General features: G+C 46.6%; 1 protein-coding gene across 1 annotated transcript in view; it reads right to left on the bottom strand.

Moving 5' to 3' along the window:
- LOC136621924 (serine/threonine-protein kinase TNNI3K) overlaps nucleotides 1-23,069 on the bottom strand; it is a 328,182-nt gene that overhangs the window by 74,378 nt on the left and 230,735 nt on the right. Inside the window, exon 24 of the mRNA XM_066597788.1 lies at nucleotides 2,744-2,803. Within this exon, the coding sequence (XP_066453885.1) occupies nucleotides 2,744-2,803 (60 nt within the window). The remainder of the gene's footprint in view (nucleotides 1-2,743; nucleotides 2,804-23,069) is intronic.

Genomic DNA, 23,069 nt, shown 5'->3' with positions numbered 1-23,069 from the left:
CTTAGCTGGCTGCGTATGAATTTGGAGAACTTCTACACCCAGCACAGACCCAGAACACTGAGGACAGTGAGAGGCAGCCCAAATAGTTTTTTTTCCACAAATTTTTTTGCAAAGGCCCACTGCCTATATTCAATCAATATGTCTTCTGTCCCTGCCTAAGCGCTTCTGGCCCTGGAGTATTACTGCAGGGCGCAATGCTCTGCACGGCCGATATACAAAAAAAAAAAAATGTGCAACACTGCAAAAAGCAGCCTCCACAGTACTGCACACGGTTAGATGTGGCCCTAAGAAGGACCGTTGGGGTTCTTGAAGCCTAAAATCCCTCCTAACACTCTCCCTATAGCAGCTCCGGCACCAACAACACTTTCCCTCCTCTATGTCAGAATGCATCTGTGGCGAGCCACGGGAGGGGCCGATTTATATACTCGGGTGACACCTGATCTCGCCAGCCACTCACTGCAGGGGGGTGGTATAGGGCTTGAACGTCGCAGGGGGAAGTTGTAATGCATTCCCTGTCTTTCAATTGGCCAGAAAAGCGCGCTAACGTCTCAGAGATGAAAGTGAAAGTAACCCGAACATCGCGTGGTACTCGTTACGAGTAACGAGCATCTCGAACACCCTAATACTCGAACGAGTATCAAGCTCGGACGAGTACGCTCGCTTATATCTACTGAGGAGGCATTCGTAGAGTATGTTCACAGGGCGGAGTCCGACTCTATGTGGATTCTGCCCCTAAAACCCCAGCAGAAATCCATGGCTTAGCTGCGTATTTCTGCTGCCTATTTTCCTGCATATCTGCATGCAGATTTAGCCCTTATGGATTGGCCAAATCCACATGCTAAGAAGTAACATGCCCCTCCTTTTTTCCGCAGCACATGGTTCAAATCCATGGCTGAAAAATCTGTATTGTGAATTCAGCAACATGGTTCACAAAAAATGATTTAGTGTGGTTTTTGGTGCGGAATCCATGCCAAAATCTGCACCAAAACTCGCTGTGTGAACATACTCTTACTGAGGTGAGGCATGTGAGAGGAACACTTAGGGACACTATTACAGATAGTCCCCGACTTGCGAACGGGTTCTGTTCCGGGAGCCCGTTCGCAAGTCCGTTTTGTTCGCAAGTCGAACAAATGCTTGTATGGAGGGGATCGCGGGTGGATCCCGCTCCATACAACGTCGGGTGCCGGCTGTTCTTACATCGGGCACCCGGCGGCAGCAGTTCCGACGAGCCGTGGCACTTGTCGGAACTGTTAACACTTTAAATACCGCTCTGACAGCGGTATTTAAAGTGTTAACAGTTCTGACGAGCGGCGCGGCTCGTCGGAACTGCTGCCGCCGGGAGCCCGCTGTAAGAAACAGCCTGCACCCGACGTTCAGGGGGCCCGTACAGCGTCCCACGATGAGATCGCGGGACGCTGTGTGGTTGCTAGGCAGCCGGGGACCTCCTGAAAGGCCCCAGGGCTGCCTATGCAGAGTGCCTATCAAGCGCACGGCTTGCTAGGCGCTCTGCATAGACAGCCCTAGGGCCTTTCAGAAGGTCCCTGGCTGCCTAGCAACCGCGATGTGACCGGACAGGCTTCTATCAGGCTTGATAGAAGCCTCTCCGGCCCCTGCACAGTATGATGTAATGCCATAGCATTACATCATACTGTGCTGTACAGATAGTTCGTATCTAGCGAAATTCGTAAGTCGAATGTTCGCAAGTCGGGGACTATCTGTACTGTGAAGGGTCACAAATGTAGTAACCCAGAAGTCTCACTACACAATTGTACTGATAGTACAAATGTGATATATAAATGTGACTTTAAATGTGAATTTAATATATTGTGAAATGTCTCACCTTGAAAGTGGTGGCTAGCATAGAGCTGAGTTAGACAAGAATAGAATAGTCCAGTAACCCACACCAGTGAATCAGCTCCTCTCGCAGCCAATCAGCAGTGTGCTGATTGGAGAAGCAAATCTCATATAACTTGTTGTGATGTTCCAGAAGTTTTAGCTTAGAAGAATAGTAGAGCCCATAGTGGTGTGGTGCAAAGTGTCATCTCATCTAAGACAGTTGGTTTAGAGGACAGATCCTCGGAGTTCCTAACAGCCGTTCCAACAGAGAAGAAAAAGGTGCAAAGTGCAGGTTGCAGATTTCTGGGGCCATGGTGAGAAAACCCACATCAGTAGTACAAAGCAAATAGATTAACAGCAGCACTTCCAGCCACCACTTTCAGGACAGGACTTTGGAGACTGGATTGTAAAGGCACATTTGCCTTCATCATCTGAATGCTGAATAAACATGAGTTAACTGTTACCTTTCCTGTCTCCCTAAACTCTCTTCCACTGGGGGTATTGTGCAACACCAAGTCATCACTCCATGGAGCAGAGACCAGCCCTTACCATCATCCCCCAATTTTTTACTGTAGTATAGCCAGGTGGGAGAGGGACAGGTTCTGTAACAGCTTCTCCGAACATTACCCAAATTACACAAAGGGCATGGCTTAGTAATAAACAGGCGTGGACTACATGCACCACAAGAATTGTCCAGGTTTTCATTGTTTATAAGTTATTAGGTATGATTTAACTCTGTGTATTCTGGGTATTTGGAGCTCTGTATCACAGAAAGTCATAAATCACCAATCTGTATTAAGAAATATTAATACATTAATCAGCGCAGGATGTTGGACCTAAAAACACCATTATATTAAAGGGCAGAGAACCATTTTATTTTTTTGTAGACACATTCTAGGATCATTACCTCAATGTTGCAGAGACATTCTTCTAACTTGGACACAACTTCTGAGAACTCGGGCCTTCCCTGTAAGGGGAGAGTAAAAAGTAAGAATACTAATACTATTAGTTCACAGAACAAGTTTGCTATTTAAAGGGCACAATTTGCCAAGCAACATAGGGAAACAGCATTTTGGTGACATGGACTTTTTAAAGGGAAACTCGGCATGACATGAAGACTTGGTCCTAATCTTGGATGCTTTATATGTACCGACCGTGCATAGTCTCTTTCTCCTGTAATCTCAGCTGTTTACGCTCCAGCCATCTCCAGCCTTCAGTTTCTGCTGCAGGAAGTAGTGGAGCTGCCCTGCAGCTACTTTCTATCAGCCATATTAGTTCTCATGGGGTATTTTGTATGTTAATCAACCAGTGACTCAAAGGGTCTTTTACCTATCCCATCTCAAGTTTTTATAGTGCCCAGTCAACTTCCCCTCTCAACTCTCTCACTGTGCACAGTCATTCTTAAAGGAGTTGTCCCACTTCTAGCTGTTTTGCTGTAGGAAGCAGACAACTCAATACTTTGTGCAGTGGCCAGGGTTGGTACTGCAGGCTAATTCTCTTTCACTTCAATAGAACTGAGCCTGCAATACCAACCCAGGCCACTGCACAATGTTCGGTGCTGTCTACTTCCTGCATCAAAACCTCGAGAAGTGGGACAACCCCTTTAACTAAATCATCTAAAACAAATGGCATCAGTGGTGACTACATGATTCAAGAGCTCCTTTAAAGTGGTCCTGTCATGTCCTCATATCAGCTAGCCTGACTGTATAGCTTTGCAGCTGCAGCCTTGTTGACTCCAACTATGTATTTCTTTTCTTTATGCTCACCCTTGTATGTACATATTCTTCTTAAATTCCACTCCCAGCTATTCGAATGTTTCAAAAGGGCCGTCCCTACTGCTCATTGCCAGTGGTTGACATCAGAGTTGACTCACATGCTCCACCCAGCACAGTGACTGGTTATGTAAACTTCAAACATGACCATCATAACTTACACTAACCACCCTGTTACAACTGGGATCTACATGGATTCCCCTCTAGACCCTACAGACCCCTCTGATAAGTCCCTGCCTAGGTTCCTGAGTGCCCCCAGGGGTCCCCTGTACAAATCGATCAGAGTACAGCGCTGGATCGTCGCAGCAGAGCATGGGTAAGTACTGTTTTGTTTGTCATTTCAAGACAGTTAGAGCTATTGCTGTAATGTTGTCCAGTAATCAGACAATCCCTTTCACTTTTTCATCCCCCTCAGAAGCGCTGCAAAGATAAAAATCAAAGTCGGTGTGAAAAAATTTAAAGAGCCACTGCGTCGAAAACACATTTTTCCATCCCTGCCCCTCACCTGATTGTCACACTGTGGAGGTGTCCTGTATGTATTCCATCCACATCTATGTAGCACAGCTCCCTGTTTGATGCTTATTAGGCACCATAGTAATTGTGAGGTTTTTTTTGGTTTCACTCCAATCCCATGATGCATCTGCACAGCATTAGCTAAAGGCTATACCATTTCTGCCTGCTGGGGGAATAGTTTAATTATCATTTTATATTAACCTAAATAAGCTGCAGACCATAAGTATACAGTCAGGAGGATGAGATATGATCTCCTCTATTACACCTGTGTGACAGCAGCTGTGTGATCACCATAAGTAACTATGACCAGAGTATCTGCTTTTCCACATAATCAGTTTCTGTGGTAGGGTCCATGTAACAACATCACACAGACTGAGAAACTGACTAGAAACTGAACACAAACTTAAGGAGATCTGAGATGGTCAGAACTGAGATCACATGACCATCTGATGAGAAAGAGGCTGGGAGTTTCAGACAGAAACAATAATTAACCAAGGAAGGTAACAGTGGCATATATATATATATATATATATATATATATATATATATATATATATATATATATAGTGCTTCCCTGAAAATAACCCTGTCTTATATTAATTTTTCGAGGGGTGTCTTATTAGGGGAGGCACTACGTTTTATTATACTTACCTAGCAGGCTTGATCCAGGTTCCTGCCACTGCTCTCCGGAGTTTTGACACGTTAAGCTGTGCCTCTGAATGGCCAATTCATAAATCCCTACTCCACAATGTGATGGCTGTGATTGGTTCTTCAAGCGCTGCTCAGCCAATCAAGGCAGCGCTCAATGAACCAATCACAGCCATCGCATTGGTTCATCGAGCACTGCATTAATTGGCTGAGCAGCGCGAGAACCAATCAGAGCCATTGCTTCCTGGAGGTGGGATCTATGAATTCTGTAACAAAGAAGTGATATTTTGTGGGCGACGAGGACTGCAGGACGCACGGCAGAGCTCTGGACAGCAGCAAGAGGGGCCTGGACCGAGCCTGCTAGGTAAGTATTCTCTTTTTTTAATGTAATGCAGCTAGGGCTTCTTTTCGGGGTAGCGCTTATATTTCAAGCCTACCCCAAAGAAATCAGGGCAGGGCTTATTTTCAGGGTAGGTCTTATTTTCAGTGAAACAGGGTATATACCTACATAACAAATAAAAAAATTTAAAAAACGCCGGCGTGGCCCTTTAAGCAAAGTATATGACAAGTTACTTGACATTTCATGAAGATTTAAAATGTGCCGTTTACTTAGAGGTGGAGTTGCCCTTTAAATTGTCTCCGTTTTGTAGCTACGATAATTCTACGACTCCGAACCATCTTGTCCTTCTACTTCTGGTACGGGGATTTGACTACATGATGTAGTGCTCTCCCGTCTCCTGAGCCCCGTCGTGAATAATGAGTCCTCGCAGATTCATTTCTAAAGGAGAGAGACGTGACAGCGTCCGCCGAGCTTTAATCAATCATTAGCGCTATCTGAACTAATAGCTCAAGTGACAAAGGTATTTCTGTCCTAATGTGTGTTCCAGGTGTCATCGTCCTGCTGCTCGCCACATCCTTTTATTTAGTGGGAAGCTGTCCTTCCTCCTGTGTGGTTTGTACAGAAGAGGCGACTGTCTGTCAAGGACTCCCGTATATAATAGGTAAGAGTCCTGTCAGCGACCGGCAGGGATATTGCTGATAGCGCAGTAGATGTGTGGGCTCCGGGCCCTTCACATACACAATCCAGCGGTAATGAATCTCACTGCGGAAATCATCAAATGTCACATTTCAGGAGAGAAGCGCAAAAGGTAGAATAAATACTTTTTCCCCCCCAAGGCCATACAAAGCCAGAACTGGTTTTTCAGTACATATATTTATTTTCTGAGTATACGGGGTTTTTTTAGCATTGCTTTGTACATTGTGGGAATAATTTCCAGTCCGTGTAAAACTGGAGGGATAAAGTGCTACAAAAAATATGAATAATCCAATGTAACAATCCGGAAAGTCTGATAATTCAGTTTATATTGGGACTGCAATATAATGTGGGATCTCAAGAACAAAACCAGAGAGAACCGATACAGCCGCAGGTCCCAGGCTGGCAATCACTTAGCGGATATTAAATGGGTTTTCCATGCAGCGCCCGCTGGGATACAACGGGGGCGGAGTGGAAGCACTGCTCCCACCGCTGTGTAGTGGCTCGTAATTGCGGGGCAGCTCTTGTTAAAATCAATGGGACCCCAGTCTTCAATTACAAGCACAGATCCCATTGATTTCAATGAGAGCTGCGCCTGCTATTACGAGTGCCAGCCACTACACAGGGGTTGGAGCAGCGTTTCCATTCTGACCCTGGTGTATACCAGCAGGTGCTGCCTGGAAAACCCCTTTGGGTTGGGTCCACATGAGATAGATTTGCTATGGAATTTCCATGTAGACCCCCCTGCAATGGAAATTCCGCAGCATTTGCAGTAGAAGCAAAGTGGATGGGATTTTGAAAATCTCGTCGTCAAGTTGCGGAAAAATGCACACAAAATCTGGAAATTTTGTGGAAATTGACATGCGGTGCAGAATTTAGGTTTGCTACATAGGAATTTTATTGCCATTTCCGCTGCAGAATTCACCTTTTCTCAATGAGAGGTGAATTCCGCACAGGAACATGCGATAAAACCCACACCAAGTGGCAAAATCCGCAGTATTTCCACACCAGGTACAGAATACACACCATCGCTTCTGCGCTGACGATGGTGCATGCATGTGACGTCAGTCTTTGCTGCGCCGTCATCAGTGCAGCCCGAGCATGGTAATGATGGAATGCATGACGTCTCCAGTGGGTGGAGCTGCAGACGCTACTGAGGATGGAAAGGGGCAGTTTTTCAAACACTGGGTAGGGAGACAACCTGTACCAAAGGCAGCGGCCAACCGCCCATCGGATGGTGCACAGCTAATTTACATATGGCGCAGGACAGGGGCGTAACTATAGGGGATGCAGGGGATGCGGTTGCACCCGGGCCCAGGAGCCTTAGGTGGCCCACAAGGCCTCTCCTCTCCATATAGGGAGCCCAGTACTATGAATAAAGCATTATAGTTGGGGCCCTGTTACAGGTTTTGCATTAGGGCCCAGGAGCTTCAAGTTACGCTTCTGCTGTTCCATAATTGCCGCCGGGCTCCTGACTTGCCTGGCCCCATTCAGCGTTGTACAGAAGTTGATTGTAAACTTTATACTCCGTATTTAGAGATCATATTTTGCCGACTGCCTCCCGTTGTTGCCCGCACGTTGGCTACAGGCGGCACATTCCACGGAGAGACGCTTTTTAACAATTACATATGGGCATTTAGTGTTTTCGGGAGAGCACGGCTTCCACTTAATGACTTATTTCTATGTCTTTAAAAAACAATCTGTAGCGTCATTAGTACAGTTGGTGCGGCAGCTTATATGGCTGGTGTCTGGGCGAATTATTGCTGAAGCTGGATTTTTAATGCCAGTCTATTTTTTGCCGTTTGCTAAATGAACATACTGAGAAGATGTGATTTCCTTCTGATTACAAGTCATTTTCTTCAGTACAAGCTGAAAACCATTAACGGCTTTCATTTGTCCAAAATAAAATACATATGCCAAGAATGAAGGTTGTCTCCGATGCTGAAAACATCCTCCAGGAAAGAACATTTGCATTTATGTCTTAAAGGGAATTGATACAATTAGAAAACAGCGCCAGAACCAGCGCCACTCTGGGTGTTGATCTGTATATTCGGTATTGGAGCTCAGCCTCATTAAAGGGATTTTCCAGGACATATAAAAAAAAGTTATACGGGCTTAAAATGAAATAAAATTGAATATTCGCCTATCCTGGCTGCTCCGTGTCAAGCGCTACAGCTACGAAGCCAGCCACATGGAGTCCAACTGAAGCGTAAGTGGTCACATTGCAGCGTCCCATAGCGAGACCCCGGACACCTGACATATGTGGCGAGCTGGGAGAGTAAAGTGTTGGCCTGTCATGGCGGCACTTACCAGGCTCCTTCCTGGAGGGATGACATACAGCCCAGGCCAGAGTATAACTGTAGGCCACTGTTAACACCCCTAGGATAGGGAATGCCAATAACAGGATAATGGAGGTAGTAGTTGTCACAGGTGACGCCACTGTTCCTACACACCGGAATAACCCTCAGTGGAGAATAAACATAGACACAGACAGTTTTCTTAGTACCTCGGGTCCCTAGGAACGGTTAGGGCCAGGCAGGGGCGTAACTATGGAGGATGCAGGGGGTGCGGTTGCACCCGGGCCCAGGAGCCTTAGGGGGGCCATAAGGCCTCTCTTCTCCATATAGGGAGCCCAGTACTATGAATAAAGCATTATAGGTGGGGGCCATGTTACAGGTTTTGCATTGGGGCCCAGGAGCTACAAGTTACGCCTCTGGGGCCAGGTATAAACTTTACTTGGCAAACTTGCAAAGGCAGATGATACAAGGCAGTTAAATTACAGTCTATACAGTGCAGGCAAGACAAGAGAGTTGAGGTCAGGGAGGAAACTCAGGATGACACCGGTCCTGCAGTCTACGTTATCTGCCAGGAACTGCTCCTGGAAGGGGAACACTCTGGAGGAGGAAAGGGGGTAGGATCACTCCACAGACACTCTGACAGCAATTATTAACTTGAAGTACTTTCACCCAGCCTTGCAGACGCATGGGTGTGACAATTACTGGGTGTACCTCTACACGGTGATCCTGGCTGCGTAGGAAAGCTTGAAGAGTTAATTAGTACCTCTGTACTGGTCTTGTCTGGAGAATTACTTATAATTACTCTCTCTCTGATTGGGGCTCACTCCACTCACACCCAGAATACATTCATCACGGGAAATCTCTCCTCTGCTTCCATCTTCACAACAAGGAAGCTGCAGGTGCTTCCATGTGGCTCTGTGTTAGACTCTCTCCACTCCAGAAAATGGACCCCTTTCCCGCCCTAATCACTCCTAATTATACCCTCTCTCATACCACATGCCATGACAGACTAATACATTTACATGAAGGCTTGGATTTTATTAAAGTTAACCTCTCAAGCGCTGCAGCTGTGCAACACACATACTGGAAATGACAAGACAGGTTTGTACAGTGCATCAACATAAGACAAACATGTATGACATTTATGGAGGGGACCAGGATGATGTACTGGGTCACTACAACATTATGGTGCACATGATCGCTTAGCCGGTCACAGCCTTCGGTAGCCATGGAAGTATCATCGCTGAAGCCTATGGGTAGCTGAGTGGCCATGTGCACAATGAACGGCACGTGAGCGCCCGCTGCTTCTTTTGGGTACTGTAAGACAGGTACTGGGGTGGCAGTGCTGGACGGGAGCAGCCGGAATAGATAAGTATTTATTTTTTTTTAAATTTTAAGCCTGTATAACTTTAAATGTCCCATAAAACCCCTTTTAACTTGTGGGGCCATATAAACTCCAGGCACAGCCCATGGAAGGAAGCGGCTATGTTTTGTAACCTCAAGCAACCCCATTAACATGCAGGTCGAGAGGGGTACTGTTTCTCCTTGTGAAGAGCACCAAGTAGGTATGAGAAGACTTATAAGGCCATGCAAAGCCCCTTGGGAAATCTGGTATGCAAATAGGAAATAGTACAATGCTAGTGCAGCACCACCTATTAGAAGGCAAGTTTCCTACAAGTCAATTAAGTCAATTTCCGACCATCTAACAGGCTTTGTAGGATGACTAGGAAGATAAGGCAAACTAGAGTCTTCTTTATAAGGAAAAGATACCCATCCACAGATAGGCTGTTGCAAGGTTTTTGTCAGGTTACAGTAGGTTTCCCGTGGGCTGGGTGAGAGGCCTACGATGTGGGTGAGGATAGGTACAGTTTCTCCTTCTGAAGACCACTAAGAAGGGACTAACCACATATGTATGATGCTCTGAGTTTCAGTCTGGAGACCCATGATCAGACCAGGACACACTTTGAAAGCTTGTATGTGAAACGGATGGAGCTAAAGACAGTGTGGTTAGCCCTCTAAAAAGGGTTGTACCAAGATTGACTTTTGTTGCCTATCAACAGGATAGGTAGTAAAGGTCTGACTGGTGGGAATCTCTCTGCTGAGAACCTCACCAATCTCAAGAATAGGGGTCTTATGTCCCCCTCTCCTCCTCATGGTGGGCTCACTGCAGACTATGACAGGAGATTGACTGAAGCTGCAGTGGCACATGCGCGGCACCATTCTATTAATTTCAATGGGGTAGATGGAAATAGCCGAGTGCAAGCTCTTGGTTATCTCCAGTTGTTCCATTGAAGATGAATGGAGCAGCAACACGCAACTGCTGTTCAATTCAATCTTCTTCTCAGAGGGAGACAGGGGCTTCCCTGTTCTCAGGATTGGTGGGGGTCTCCATGGTGAGACCCCGGATTATCAGACTTTTATCATCTATCCCGTAAATAGATGATAAAAGTCAATCTTGGTACGGCCTCTTTAAAAGGCCAGTCATGTTACAAGACCTGTATTGCAATGTTAGAAGGCACTGTACCTTGTTTTCTAAGGATCCTGGCTCCTTAAAACTCACAAATGCGCTAGTTTTTTCCACTGACCACCAATGGTCTGGTAGTGGACTGGGGTGTGTTAGTATAGCTACACCTAGTGAGTTTCTACATTTTAGCATTGAATTCTAGCTATTTAGAATACTAGATGGGGGCCCCTAATATAGTGGTCGTTCCAATGTACAAATATATCATTTTTTTCAATGAAAATGTGATGCATTACAGTTGACATCTACACTATGTGCTGCCCAAACCTGACCACATCATCAATTTGTAGGTTGCACAACCAAACACTTAATCTGCACACAGCAATAAAGGAAGTAGGTGATTATTAAAGCTATTGAAGACCGCTTCAGTTGGCTTCCATATTTAGAAACTTTTCGGCATCTGCAAAGGGTCTTGCATAGCAGTGGTATAACGATGTTGGTTGGAGATGTAACCACCACCATATGATTGTAGGACCCATAGGTAGGGCTGTAGCTGAGGGGGCTTGTACAGCATGGTGTGACCTGAGCAGGTAGTCATTAATGTCCCATATCATTCATTTTACAGCTCTTCCCAGCAGCACCAAGGTTCTGATCATCACAGAAGGAGACGTGTCATTTATCGGCGACAACAACTTCTCTCATCTCTTAGACCTCACCCTGCTCAGATTAAGTGGCAACAAAATCAAGAAGATCCTGAACGGAGCCTTCACCAACCTCACCAAACTGCAGACTTTAGTCTTGGACCATAACCAGATATCGTCTACATCCATCACCAACGGAACCTTCTCCTCCCTACGAAATCTCGAAACTTTGCAACTGAACAGCAATCACTTTGGTAGCGTCTACGGGGCTTGGTTTGGGAACACAGAACGTCTTATCAGACTGGAGATAAACAGGAATCTCATCACAAGCTTGACACATGACAGTTTGGGATCCAACGCTCTTCATCGTCTAGAGCACTTGGATCTGTCCAACAACTTTATCAGTTTTATTCACGAAGGGACTTTTCAGAGCCTTCAGCAACTCAAAGGCCTGGACTTGTCCAAGAACAGACTGACAAAACTGCCAGACGTCTTCTCTTTCCTGCCCCATCTCATCCTCTTAAACTTGGGCCATAACTATTGGAACTGTAGCTGCGAGCTTCACCAGTTGGCAGTTTTTTTAAGGAATTATACATATTCCACAAGACGAATCCTGAGGAATAGAAATGGACTTCAGTGTAGTTATTCCAGCAATCCGGCGGTCATCTCTCTGCTGCAGCTAACAGACAGGAACTGCAGATCCAAATCCTATAATATCACAATCATAGCAAGAGAGAAGAACAGAGGGTCCACCAGAGAAGGTCTTCTCATATCAGTCTTGGTCATCACAGGTAGGAAACGTTGAGACAATATCACATTGTGGGAAGAGGCCAGTTGTGAATACAATTACAGAACTTATTAATGACTTTTTTGAGGAACAACAGTTATAACAATTCCCTTAGGTGCTACTTCTATTTTATAACCAAAGATCTAAATGTGGGCATCTCAGAAAGCTCTCCAGGGTCAAACACAGGAGGTGACAAAACGTCCTTCCCCATTGTAGGTGTTACAGGCAAAGTATGAAATGTAGGCGTTGTATCAGAGGCGTAATTTGAAGCTCCTGTAGCAGGGCCTCCAACTATAATGCTTTACTCATATTACTGGGCTCCCTATATGGAGAAGAGAGGCCTTATGGGCCCCCTAAAGCTCCTGGGCCCGGGTGCAACCACATCCCCTATAGTTACGCCAGTGCACTTTATAGAACACCTTGGTATCTTAAAGTGCAGTAGGTTTCTGGTTTGGCTAGTGAGAGGCCTATAGATGCCAAGGTATTCTCCATCGCAATCCAGCCCTCATCCTCCTCCAAGCTGGACTACTACAGTCCTGCAGTCAGTCACCACTGACAGAGCCGGCCCAGGCCCCCTGCTGACTCCAGAGACCACAACGCTTGCAAGCTGCACGGAAGGCTAGACAGGTGTAGCTCTCCGCCTGTCAGCCGTGAGGCCGCCGCATGGTGTTGGGGTGCGGATCCTCTTCAGATCCCCTTACTTTATCGCCCTATGCATGGCCACCTGCCTGCCATCATTGTGGCCTGTGCCTTCAGCAGTGCCTCTTCTGCTGGCTGTTGGGCTTGTTAGGACAGGAGTCAGGACCCATTCAGCTCCAAGTCCCCCAGCCGCCAATGCTTCGAAAATCTGACTAAGTCAGAAAAAGAGAGGGAGCGGAGGGTTTTCTCACTGCTGTATAGAGGCCCCAGGAGGACTCATGCCATGAAAATCTGACTCTTTTCAGAGCCCCCGTGCGCAACTGTGCACTCTCCCATAGACTAGAGCTCACACATGGGACTCTGAAAAGAATCTGATTTTCGTGCTGCCCACCAACTTTCAAGGGGGACAGCGCTGGATCGCAGGAGTGGGGGAGTATAAAAAATACTTCACCCGACTCTCTGCCACGTTTCCTGATAGCACCATAACTTAGTTTATAGTGTTGTGGTGACGTGACAAGTTCTCTTTAAAGAAATCTATCTTTTAGCACCTCTTTCTGAGGGCAGCATGAGGTAGTGTCCGTCACACTGATTGCAGTGATATGTCTGCTGTGTGGATCTGTGCAGGAGTTTTGGAGAAACTTCCATTTTATCAGTAGCAGCACATGTATAGAGGACTACAGGAAGTAGTCCTGGATATTCATTGGAGTTGCAGCTGCTGCTAGTTACAACCTTCAGCCATTAATTGACTGCTGTTTGGCAATTACTGTGTATAGTGAGAGAGCTGCCAGTCATTGGCTGGAGTGTGGAGTGGGTGTGGCTAGCTGCAGCTCATGAATATGCAGGACTATTTCTGTGTTTGTCTGCTACTGATAAAATGCAATTTTCTCCCAAAGTACTGCACCGATCTACACAGCAGACATATCTCTACAATCAGTGTGATCGGCACTACCTTATGGTGCTCTCACATGGTAGCAGAGTCCCTTTAAGCGCTGGCTGCGAATACGTGGTGCCGTTCAACAGCTCAGCATTTTTCGTAAACCCTACTGAAATGAATAGAGCGGCTCTGCGCATGCGCGTCCAGTGCTCAATTCACTTCGGTCAGAGCAGCAGTGACCGGAAGTAGGGCAAACAAGGTTCCCCCCACTCTCTTGATCAGTGGGGGTCCCAGTGCTCATTTGTTGGCCATCGTGGGCTCCTGGAGATAAGTCTATATGGACCTGCATTGTTTTACTTCACTTCAGACATTTTCATCTTAATGCTGGCCTTCATTGAATTGCAGGGATCCTCGCCGTCTCTTTCCTCATCATCCTCATTGTGAAATGTGCTCCGAAGCTTTATAAGACCAATGAACGGGGTGCAACGAGGTGCTTGTGCGGAGAAGCCCAACAGTTGCCCCGAATACAAGGCCCCGTCCAAGAAGCCCGGAGTGGAGTCATGTCTTCTGTCGATTGTCCCAAAGCTTTCCTTAAGAAACACACTGGCTCGCTACATCTGGGAAGTAACGCGTTGAAAGCCGCCAAGTCTACGAGAGGCGGCGGTAGAGAAAGCCTGCCGGGGACGTTCTACATCTGCTTCAACTGTCGGCTGGTGCAGTGGCGCCCCCCCTCCCCTACAGGGATGTTTGACACTAATGAAGTAGGCTGCATTTCAAACAGCATTCAAAGGATTCCTGATAATCCGAAAGACTTTGTGCATGCTGCTCCGTGGGAAGGTGCGAACACAACTGTCTTACAGGAATTGAAAAGACTTAATACAGGTAAAGCCTTCAGAGAAGGAACCTGCGAGGAGTCTTATATTACTCCCTTTGTACTGCAATGCTACTGTCAAATGAGCCACCATCCAGGGCGGCTGTCGCGCTCTGCCTTCACTGACGGGGTTAAGGAAGCACAACGTGTGTTAAATTTGTATCAGTGGACTGAAGTTAGTATTTCAGGGAATTATCTCCAATGTCAAGGAAAGCAAAAGATGATTTAGATTGTTTTTGGATTTGACCTTCAGACGGCCCTTTTTGTTTTGGGTGTGAGTCGGGTAAGGACGATTGCAACGCTAGACATATGGCTCAACGTGAACCTGAGAATGCAGATAGTCACTGACCAAATACTGTAAGAAGTATGAGAGCTGCGCCTGCAGTTACAAGCGCCGGCCACTACACAGCAGCTTTCACTCGGACCCCTGTGTGTAGCGGCACTGACAGCAGGTGCCTATTTAGTTTGTTGGCTGGGGTGCCAAGTGGCGGACCCCGGTCGATCAACTATTGATGACCTATTCTGAGGTCATTTAACACAATGCAAGCCATTGAAAAGCTATTGAAAGGGCAAATGCAGTTAATTTAAAAGGTGTTGTACTACAATTGCTAATTATTCCTTATCCACAGGATAGGGCTTAACTTGCTGACCACCGAGACCCCTGCCGATCTTGAGAACAGGACTTCCGTGTCCCATTCTACTGTCACAGCGGGGCTTGTTTCAACCCCCACAGTAACGTCACTCTGAATGGAGAGCTGGCCAAGCATGCGCGGTCTTTGCTCCATTAATTTTAATTGGAGTGATGGAAATACCCAACCAAGTGCCGCTTGGGTATCTCGCCAGTCCAGTTGAAAGTGATGTCACTGCTGGAGAAGAAGCAATTTCCACCGTGACACTAGAATGAGACATGGGACTCCCGTTCTCAAGGTAGGCGGGGGTCTCAGCAGGACCCCCACTGATCAGCAAGTTATGCCCTATCCTGTGGATAAGGGATAACTTGCAATTGTGGTAAAACCTCTTTAAGTTGAGACCTATTCCAATCAGCAAGTGATCCCTTACCCTATGGATATCCTGTGGATAAGGGTAACGTGTTAGTCTGATTCAACCCCTTCAATGTGTTTTAAGAGTCAAGTTAAACTTTGCTACATCTGTAGTCACCCACGGTGCCCACATAGTGCAACAATACTGTGCTTATATAACATTGCTAGACAGTCCTTGCATACTGAGCGGCCCCTTTATTAGAGCCCCTGGACCGCTCACGGTTGCAGCTTTCTTGTAGGTAAAATCCCCCCGTGACCCCGGAGCATAAAATCACGACAAGTTTTCCGTGGATCAGTGTGAATCCACATTAGATGGGAAAATCCAGCGATCGGAGCGACTTCCAACGAGGTCTGGTCATCGGTGCTAAACTAGCTGGGGTTGGGATATCATTGCCAACCGTGTGCGGTTTTCTCGATGTTCCAAATGTAATAAGCAACACAAGTCTCATATTACATTTGGCGTATCTTGGGCCGCCCGTGCAACACTGGTTGAATTCTATGACAGGTGAGACCTGCTGTAGATCTGCACTATAATTTATGCCAGTTTCTGGTGTAAATTATAGTAAATTTTATGGACCATGGGTGGCCCTGCCCCTCCAGCCAAGACCCACCCACTTTTTAGAAAAGTGTCGAGGGCAACTTAAAAAGTCACAATTTTTCCTTTTTTGCAGAAATGGTACAATACATTCCTCACTTGGTAACTTGTGTGCAAATTAGTTGGGCATTTAGGTTCACCCTTATTCTGGATCCACCTGCAGTTTTGCTGGATCAGTCTGGGGCGGTCTGTAGGGATTTGAGTGAGCCGCTACTCCCCTTTGTCATATAACTTCCCCATAAACTGTTCAAGTAATATCAGGAGGGGCACTGTTTCTTCTTGCGGAGAGCGCCAAGGAGGACTAAGAGGGTTAGAAACTAAGGCCCCTTTTAGATGGCACAATCTCGTTTTCAAGAGCGAACGTCATCACCGGCTCGTTAACTCTTGTGCAGCCAGAAGGCAGATTTATCGTGGACTCGTTCAGTGTGTCACATTCCCTATGTAAACGATTTTCGTTCATCGTTTAGTCGTTGGCTCCTGTTTAGACCGAACAATTATCGCAAAATTTCATTAGTTTGAACGATTTTTTTGATCGCTCAGTCTATAAGCACCTTATATAATGCTCCTCTGGGGAATTTGGTATGCAAATGAGAGATGCTACAATGCCTCTGCAGTGCCACCTATTGGATGGTAGCTTGCCTATATCAACATACATCAAGAACACTGCCATAAAGTGCTTAAAAGGGTTGCACCAAAGTGGACTATGCCTGATCGTGAAAATGGGGTCCTATATCCCCCGCTCTTCCTCACGGCGGGTTCACTACATCCCCTGAGTAAGAGTGTATTCACACGGCCGATATTCTCATACAAGTTCTATCTGATTCCAAGATGGACGGAAATCATGTGGCAAAAGAACTCCGCTATCACCACATATGCTCAACTGCTGCTCCAATCAGTCTCCTCCTCACTGTGGGGGCGTCAGCGAGCCTGTAGTGAGGAGGAGGGTGAATATGGGACTCTACTCCTTGGGATCGTTGGGTGTCTCACATGTGAGACCCCAAATGATTAGACTTTTATGACCTATCCTATGGATAGGTGATAGACCATTATGGTACAGCCCCTATAAATAATACTGTCATATAATGCATAAAAACAGCACCATACAAATAACACCATCATACAGAGTTCAGAAAGCCGTTCCATACGGCGCTCACATGACACCATCATACCATGCCAGAGCGATACAATCATACAATGATGGAACCCTTGAACTGCGATGTCTCATCACCGTATGAAGCCATTATTATTTTATATACTTATATGGAAGGAACATGAGGCAAGTTGAGCCTCTGGCCTCAGGCGGCACCCTGCAGCTCCACAGAGGGGGGCCGCATTACAGCTAAGAGCTACTGGCTGAAGGATCTTATCAGCAGTTATAGTGCTGCTAACTTAAAAAAGCAATCAAAAGTGCTTCGTTAACCCCTTGAAGACCTGACATTTCTTGTTTTTTCATTGTTCTTTTTTTTCATTTCTGCCTTTCAAGAACCCTAACTGCTTTTAATTTTTCCATTAACATACTGATATGAGGGCTTCTTTATTGTAATGTTGTATTTTGCAGTGGTACCGTTTAATGCGCCATCAAATATATTGTAGAACTTTTAAAAATATTTACGTTGACCGAAATAGGAAAAAAACGCAAGTGTGCCATTGTTTTTTGGGTTTTGTTTTTACGGCATGCACGGTGGACGAAAACGGACGCGTTTACTTTATTCTGTGGGTCGGTACAGTTACAATGATACCAATTCTACGCAGCTTTTCATGTTTTACTACTTCCAAAAAGAAAAAAAACCTTCACTTTTTCTAAGACCTATAACTTTTTTATTCTCCATGGATGGGGTGTGCGACGGCTTGTTTTTTTGCAGAGAGAGCTGTAGTTTTCATTGGTACCTTTTTTGAGTACATACAACTTTTTGATCACTTTTCATTCCTATTCCTTTTTGGGAGTGAAGGGATGCTCAAAAAATGCAATCCTGGCATTGTGCATTTTTTATGACATGTACTGTGCAGTATATATACATAATGTTCAGATTTCTATAGATGTGACAATGCCAGTTATGATTTTATGGCTTTTAAATTTTTTGCCTACATTGGGCAAAGTTTTTTTTAAAAACTTTTAATATTGTTTTTAAATCCTTGTAGAAACGGTGTTAAACTGATTTTTACCTTTTTTTAGTCCCTCATAGGGGACTTGAACTTATGTCCTTCTGATCGCTTGTACAATATACTGCAATACTTCTGTACTGCAGTATATTGTACTTTTAGCAGCTGCCGGAATACATGGCAAACTTGGGAAACTTTGAAAGGCCCGAGGCTGCCATTGCAACCCACATGCTGCTGTTAGTACTCTGTAGATGTAGCTCATCCTGGCTGGTTACTTACAAACAGATCACACTGACATTGTACCTGCTTTATGTAAACTCTGGAAGCCCCACTGAACCCCATTTCCCACAAGGTGGCGCTGCCTCAGATGAGTGGCCCAACTTGCCCAATGGCAGATGCACCCCTCAGTGGAGGGGGTGTCTCCCTATAGTTTGCCTCAGGCAGCAGAGAGTCTAGATTTACACCTCAGAAAGGTTACTTTATTGTCTGCCCATCCCTAGGAAGGTGAACAATCACTTTACATTTCCCTACAAAAGACCATCTTGTATTGTGGGAGGGATCTGTGGGTATCTGTCCTGACAGAACATCTACAAAATAGATGCTACTCTTCTATGCTCCACCTCTGTCACACGCGCTACTCTCCTATGCTCCGCCTCTGTCACATGCGCTACTCTCCTATGCTCCGCCTCTGTCACATGCACTACTCTCTTATGCTCCACCTCTGTCACATGCACTACTCTCCTATGCTCCGTCTCTGTCACACGCACTACCCTACTATGCTCCGCCTCTGTCACATGTGAAACTCTCTCATGCTCCACCTCTGTCCCATGTGCTACTCCTCTATGCACCGCCTCTGTCACACGCACTACTCCTCTATGCTCCGCCTCTGTCACACGCACTACTCTCCTATGGTCCGCCTCTGTCACACGCACTACTCCTCTATGCACCGCCTCTGTCACACGCACTACTCTCCTATGGTCCGCCTCTGTCACACGCACTACTCCTCTATGCTCCGTCTCTGACACATGCACTACTCTACTATGCTTTGCCTCTGTCACACGAACTACTCTCATATGCTCCGCCTCTGTCACACGCACTACTCTCCTATGGTCCGCCTCTGTCACACGCACTACTCCTCTATGCTCCGCCTCTGTCAGATACACTGCTCTCCTATGCTCCGCCTCTGTCACATGCACTGCTCTCCTATGCTCCGCCTCTGTTACACGCACTACTCTTCTATGCTCCGCCTCTGTCACACGCACTACTCCTCTATGCTCCGCCTCTGTCACACGCACTACTCCTCTATGCTCCACTCTGTCACATGCCCTACTCTCTTATGCTCCGCCTCTGTCACATGCACTACTCTCCTATGCTCCGTCTCTGTCACAGGCACTACTCTACTATGTTCTACCCCTGTCACATGTGAAACTTTCTTACGCTCCGCCTCTGTCACATGCGCTACTCTCCTATGCTCCACCTCTGTCACACGCACTACTCTCCTATGGTCCGCCTCTGTCACACGCACTACTCCTCTATGCTCCGCCTCAGTCACACGCACTACTCTCCTATGCTCTGCCTTTGTCACACACACTACTCTCCTATGCTCTGCCCTGTCACACGCACTGCTCTCCTACGCTCCGCCTCTGTCACATGCACTACTCCTCTCTGCTCCGCCTCTATCACGCGCACTACTCTCCTATGGTCCGCCTCTGTCACACGCACTAATCTTCTATACTCCGCCTCTGTCACACGCACTACTCTCCTATGGTCCGCCTCTGTCACATGCACTACTCTACTATGCTTTGCCTCTGTCACACGCACTACTCTCGTATGCTCCGCCTCTGTCACACTCACTACTCTCCTATGGTCCGCCTCTGTCACATGCACTGCTCTCCTATGCTCCGCCTCTGTCACACACACTACTCTCCTATGCTCCGCCTCTGTCACACACACTACTCTCCTATGCTCCGCCTCTGTTACACGCACTACTCTCCTATGGTCCGCCTCTGTCACACGCACTACTCCTCTATGCTCCGCCTCAGTCACACGCACTACTCTCCTATGCTCTGTCTTTGTCACACACACTACTCTCCTATGCTCTGCCCTGTCACACGCACTGCTCTCCTACGCTCCGCCTCTGTCACATGCACTACTCCTCTCTGCTCCGCCTCTATCACGCGCACTACTCTCCTATGGTCCGCCTCTGTCACACGCACTAATCTTCTATACTCCGCCTCTGTCACACGCACTACTCTCCTATGGTCTGCCTCTGTCACATGCACTACTCTGCTATGCTTTGCCTCTGTCACACGCACTACTCTCGTATGCTCCATCTCTGTCTCACACACTACTCTCCTATGCTCCGCCTCTGTCACACGCACTGCTCTCCTATGCTCCACCTCTGTCACACACATTACTCTTCTATGCTCCGCCTCTGTCACATGCACTACTCTCCTATGCTCCACCTCTGTCACACACATTACTCTTCTATGCTCCGCCTCTGTCACATGCACTACTCTCCTATGCTCCGCCTCTGTCACACACACTGCTCTCCTATGCTCCGCCTCTGTCACACACATTACTCTCCTATGCTCCGCCTCTGTGACACGCAGTACTCCTCTATGCTCCGCTTCTGTCACACGCACTACTCTCCTATGCTCCGCCTCTGTCACACGCACTGCTCTCCTATGCTCCGCCTGTCACACGCACTACTCCTCTATGCTCCGCCTCTGTCACACATTCTTGTACTGTTAAAAATACCAGAAAATGAACGTCGATGTTTTGCGCTGCTGATATTCTGAAGCAGACATATGAAGTGATAGGACGTGAGCGAGAATACTCTTTAATATACTGGCGCAGTCTCCCAGGTGTTAGGTTAAACTTTGCTAAATTGCTTGTAAAGTGTAACAGCTTTCTTAATGAGGGCAGCACAGAAGGGCAGGGCTTTACGCCAGAACAATGAATTCATAGCAGGTCACACTGAAGCCGGTGATTTACAGCCGCACGGCTTGAAATAAATTAAAACTGGTTATTGCTATTCACCAGTGGAAGATATATCCGGAAAAACCGCCTATAATAGTATCAGTAAAACAGACAGCTGTGACGCCAACGCTGAGGCTCAAGAGCTGCAAATGACTCCTGGAACCCGTTCACGCGAATCCTCACGACCCAACCGCATGACCAAAAAGTCTCCTGGAATATTACACATCGCAGATCCTTTTTGTCCTGTCTTGTTTCTATTCTTTTTTGTTTTTTCCTCCCTACTTTCAAAAAATTATAAGGCCAGCTTCACATGGATACAATTGCGCGGACCTTAGTGCAATGTTCTGGCGCTGTGATCGAGGCTTTTTTGCACATGTATTGGCATATTGTACTTTTTCTGCACGCAGGGCATGGTCGTTTGCATGCAACAAACAAATGCACTGATTGCAATGGCTAATTAGTTCCAGCAGAATTAGGGCTTATTCACAGGAGCGTATATCAGACGCGTTTTCACGGACAGCTGATATACGCTACCGGTCTATCCCCTTCCCTCCCCCTCGCCGGCTCTCTGCTTCTCTCCTCCACTCCGGCTGATTGCAATGGGAGGGGCGAGGGGGGGCTAAGCTCCCACCCCCTCCCCGCAGCCAGCAATGGGAAGGGCGGGATGGGGCAGAGCTTAGCTTCACCCCCGTCCCGCCCCCTCCCATTGCAAACAGGAAAGAGGCAGAGAGCTGGCAAGGGGGAGGGAAGGGGATAGACAGCTCAGATGGTAGCGTATATCGTCCGGCCGTGAAAACGGTGGCTGATATACGCTCCTGTGAATAAGCCCTTACGCAGTTTATATCGTTACCATGTTGGAGTACATATGACTTTTTGATGGCTCTTTATTCAATTTTTTTCTTGGAGACGGAGTGACTAAAAAAAAAAAAGCACAATTTTGGCGTTGTGTATTTTTTTCTGATGGTGTTCACCATGCGGTATAAATAATGCATAGACTGGACTTTTACAGGCCCTGCGATACCAAATGTGTTTAATTTTTTTGTTTAGATTTTTTTAAAACTTTGAATAGTTACTATTTTTTGTAATTGCTAAAAAAATAGCCTTTTTAACTTATTTTTACTTATTCCTTTTAGCTCCCATAGATAAATTGAGCTTGCAATCATTTGATCGCTTATACAGTATACTGCAATACTAGAGCATTGCAGTATACTGTACTTTGACATTCTATTAAAGGGAACCTGTCGCCACCCTTGATCCCCACAAGCTATGTTACGGAGCTCAAGGGTGAGGGAACAGGGAGTCTGGAGAACTTTGTTTTAACCTCACCAGTTCCCGCGAAGTTGCCGCACACATTCAGTGTTACTCCTTTTAGCCGGTGGTATGTATTCCCTCTCTGATATAGGAGTGATTGGGAGAGCGTATGGGCACGGCCTTCCGGAAAGAGTTGCGTTGTGTGAGCGCATCAACTTTGCGGGGAACGGAGCACCTGGTGAATATAAAACACAGCTTCCTGGGTTCCCCATTTCCTCATCTTCGAGTCCCATAATGTAGTTTATGAGGCCCCAACGCGATGACAGGTTCTCTGGAAGACGCGCCCCAGGCACAGCCGCTCCATACCAACTCCCCGCACATATGTTTACACTGCTTGTCGCCAAGAGGTTAGCAAAGTAAGGAGGTTTCAGCTCTGAAGCCTGCAGAATGAAGCTCTGCATTGTGATGGCCCATTTACAGAAGCAGAAGCAATTACATGCAACGTTATTGTGTAAATAACTGAATCCTAAATTCATTGTTTGGCCGCCTACTTTGTAACGCCACATGTCGGCACTTCGGCAAACAATTGATGTTTGCACGCCCGGTGTGTCATTGATCAATGATTATGTGTATATTTGCCTAAATGATTATTCCCAGGATCTGCGAGCATTTTACTGCTAGACGTCAGTTACGTTACCTATATGCATTCAACGATCATCAGACGCGCTC

Source organism: Eleutherodactylus coqui, chromosome 3, assembly GCF_035609145.1.
Source record: "Eleutherodactylus coqui strain aEleCoq1 chromosome 3, aEleCoq1.hap1, whole genome shotgun sequence".
Taxonomy (NCBI): domain Eukaryota; kingdom Metazoa; phylum Chordata; class Amphibia; order Anura; family Eleutherodactylidae; genus Eleutherodactylus; species Eleutherodactylus coqui.
This window is presented reverse-complemented; position numbering and strand designations above follow the sequence as displayed.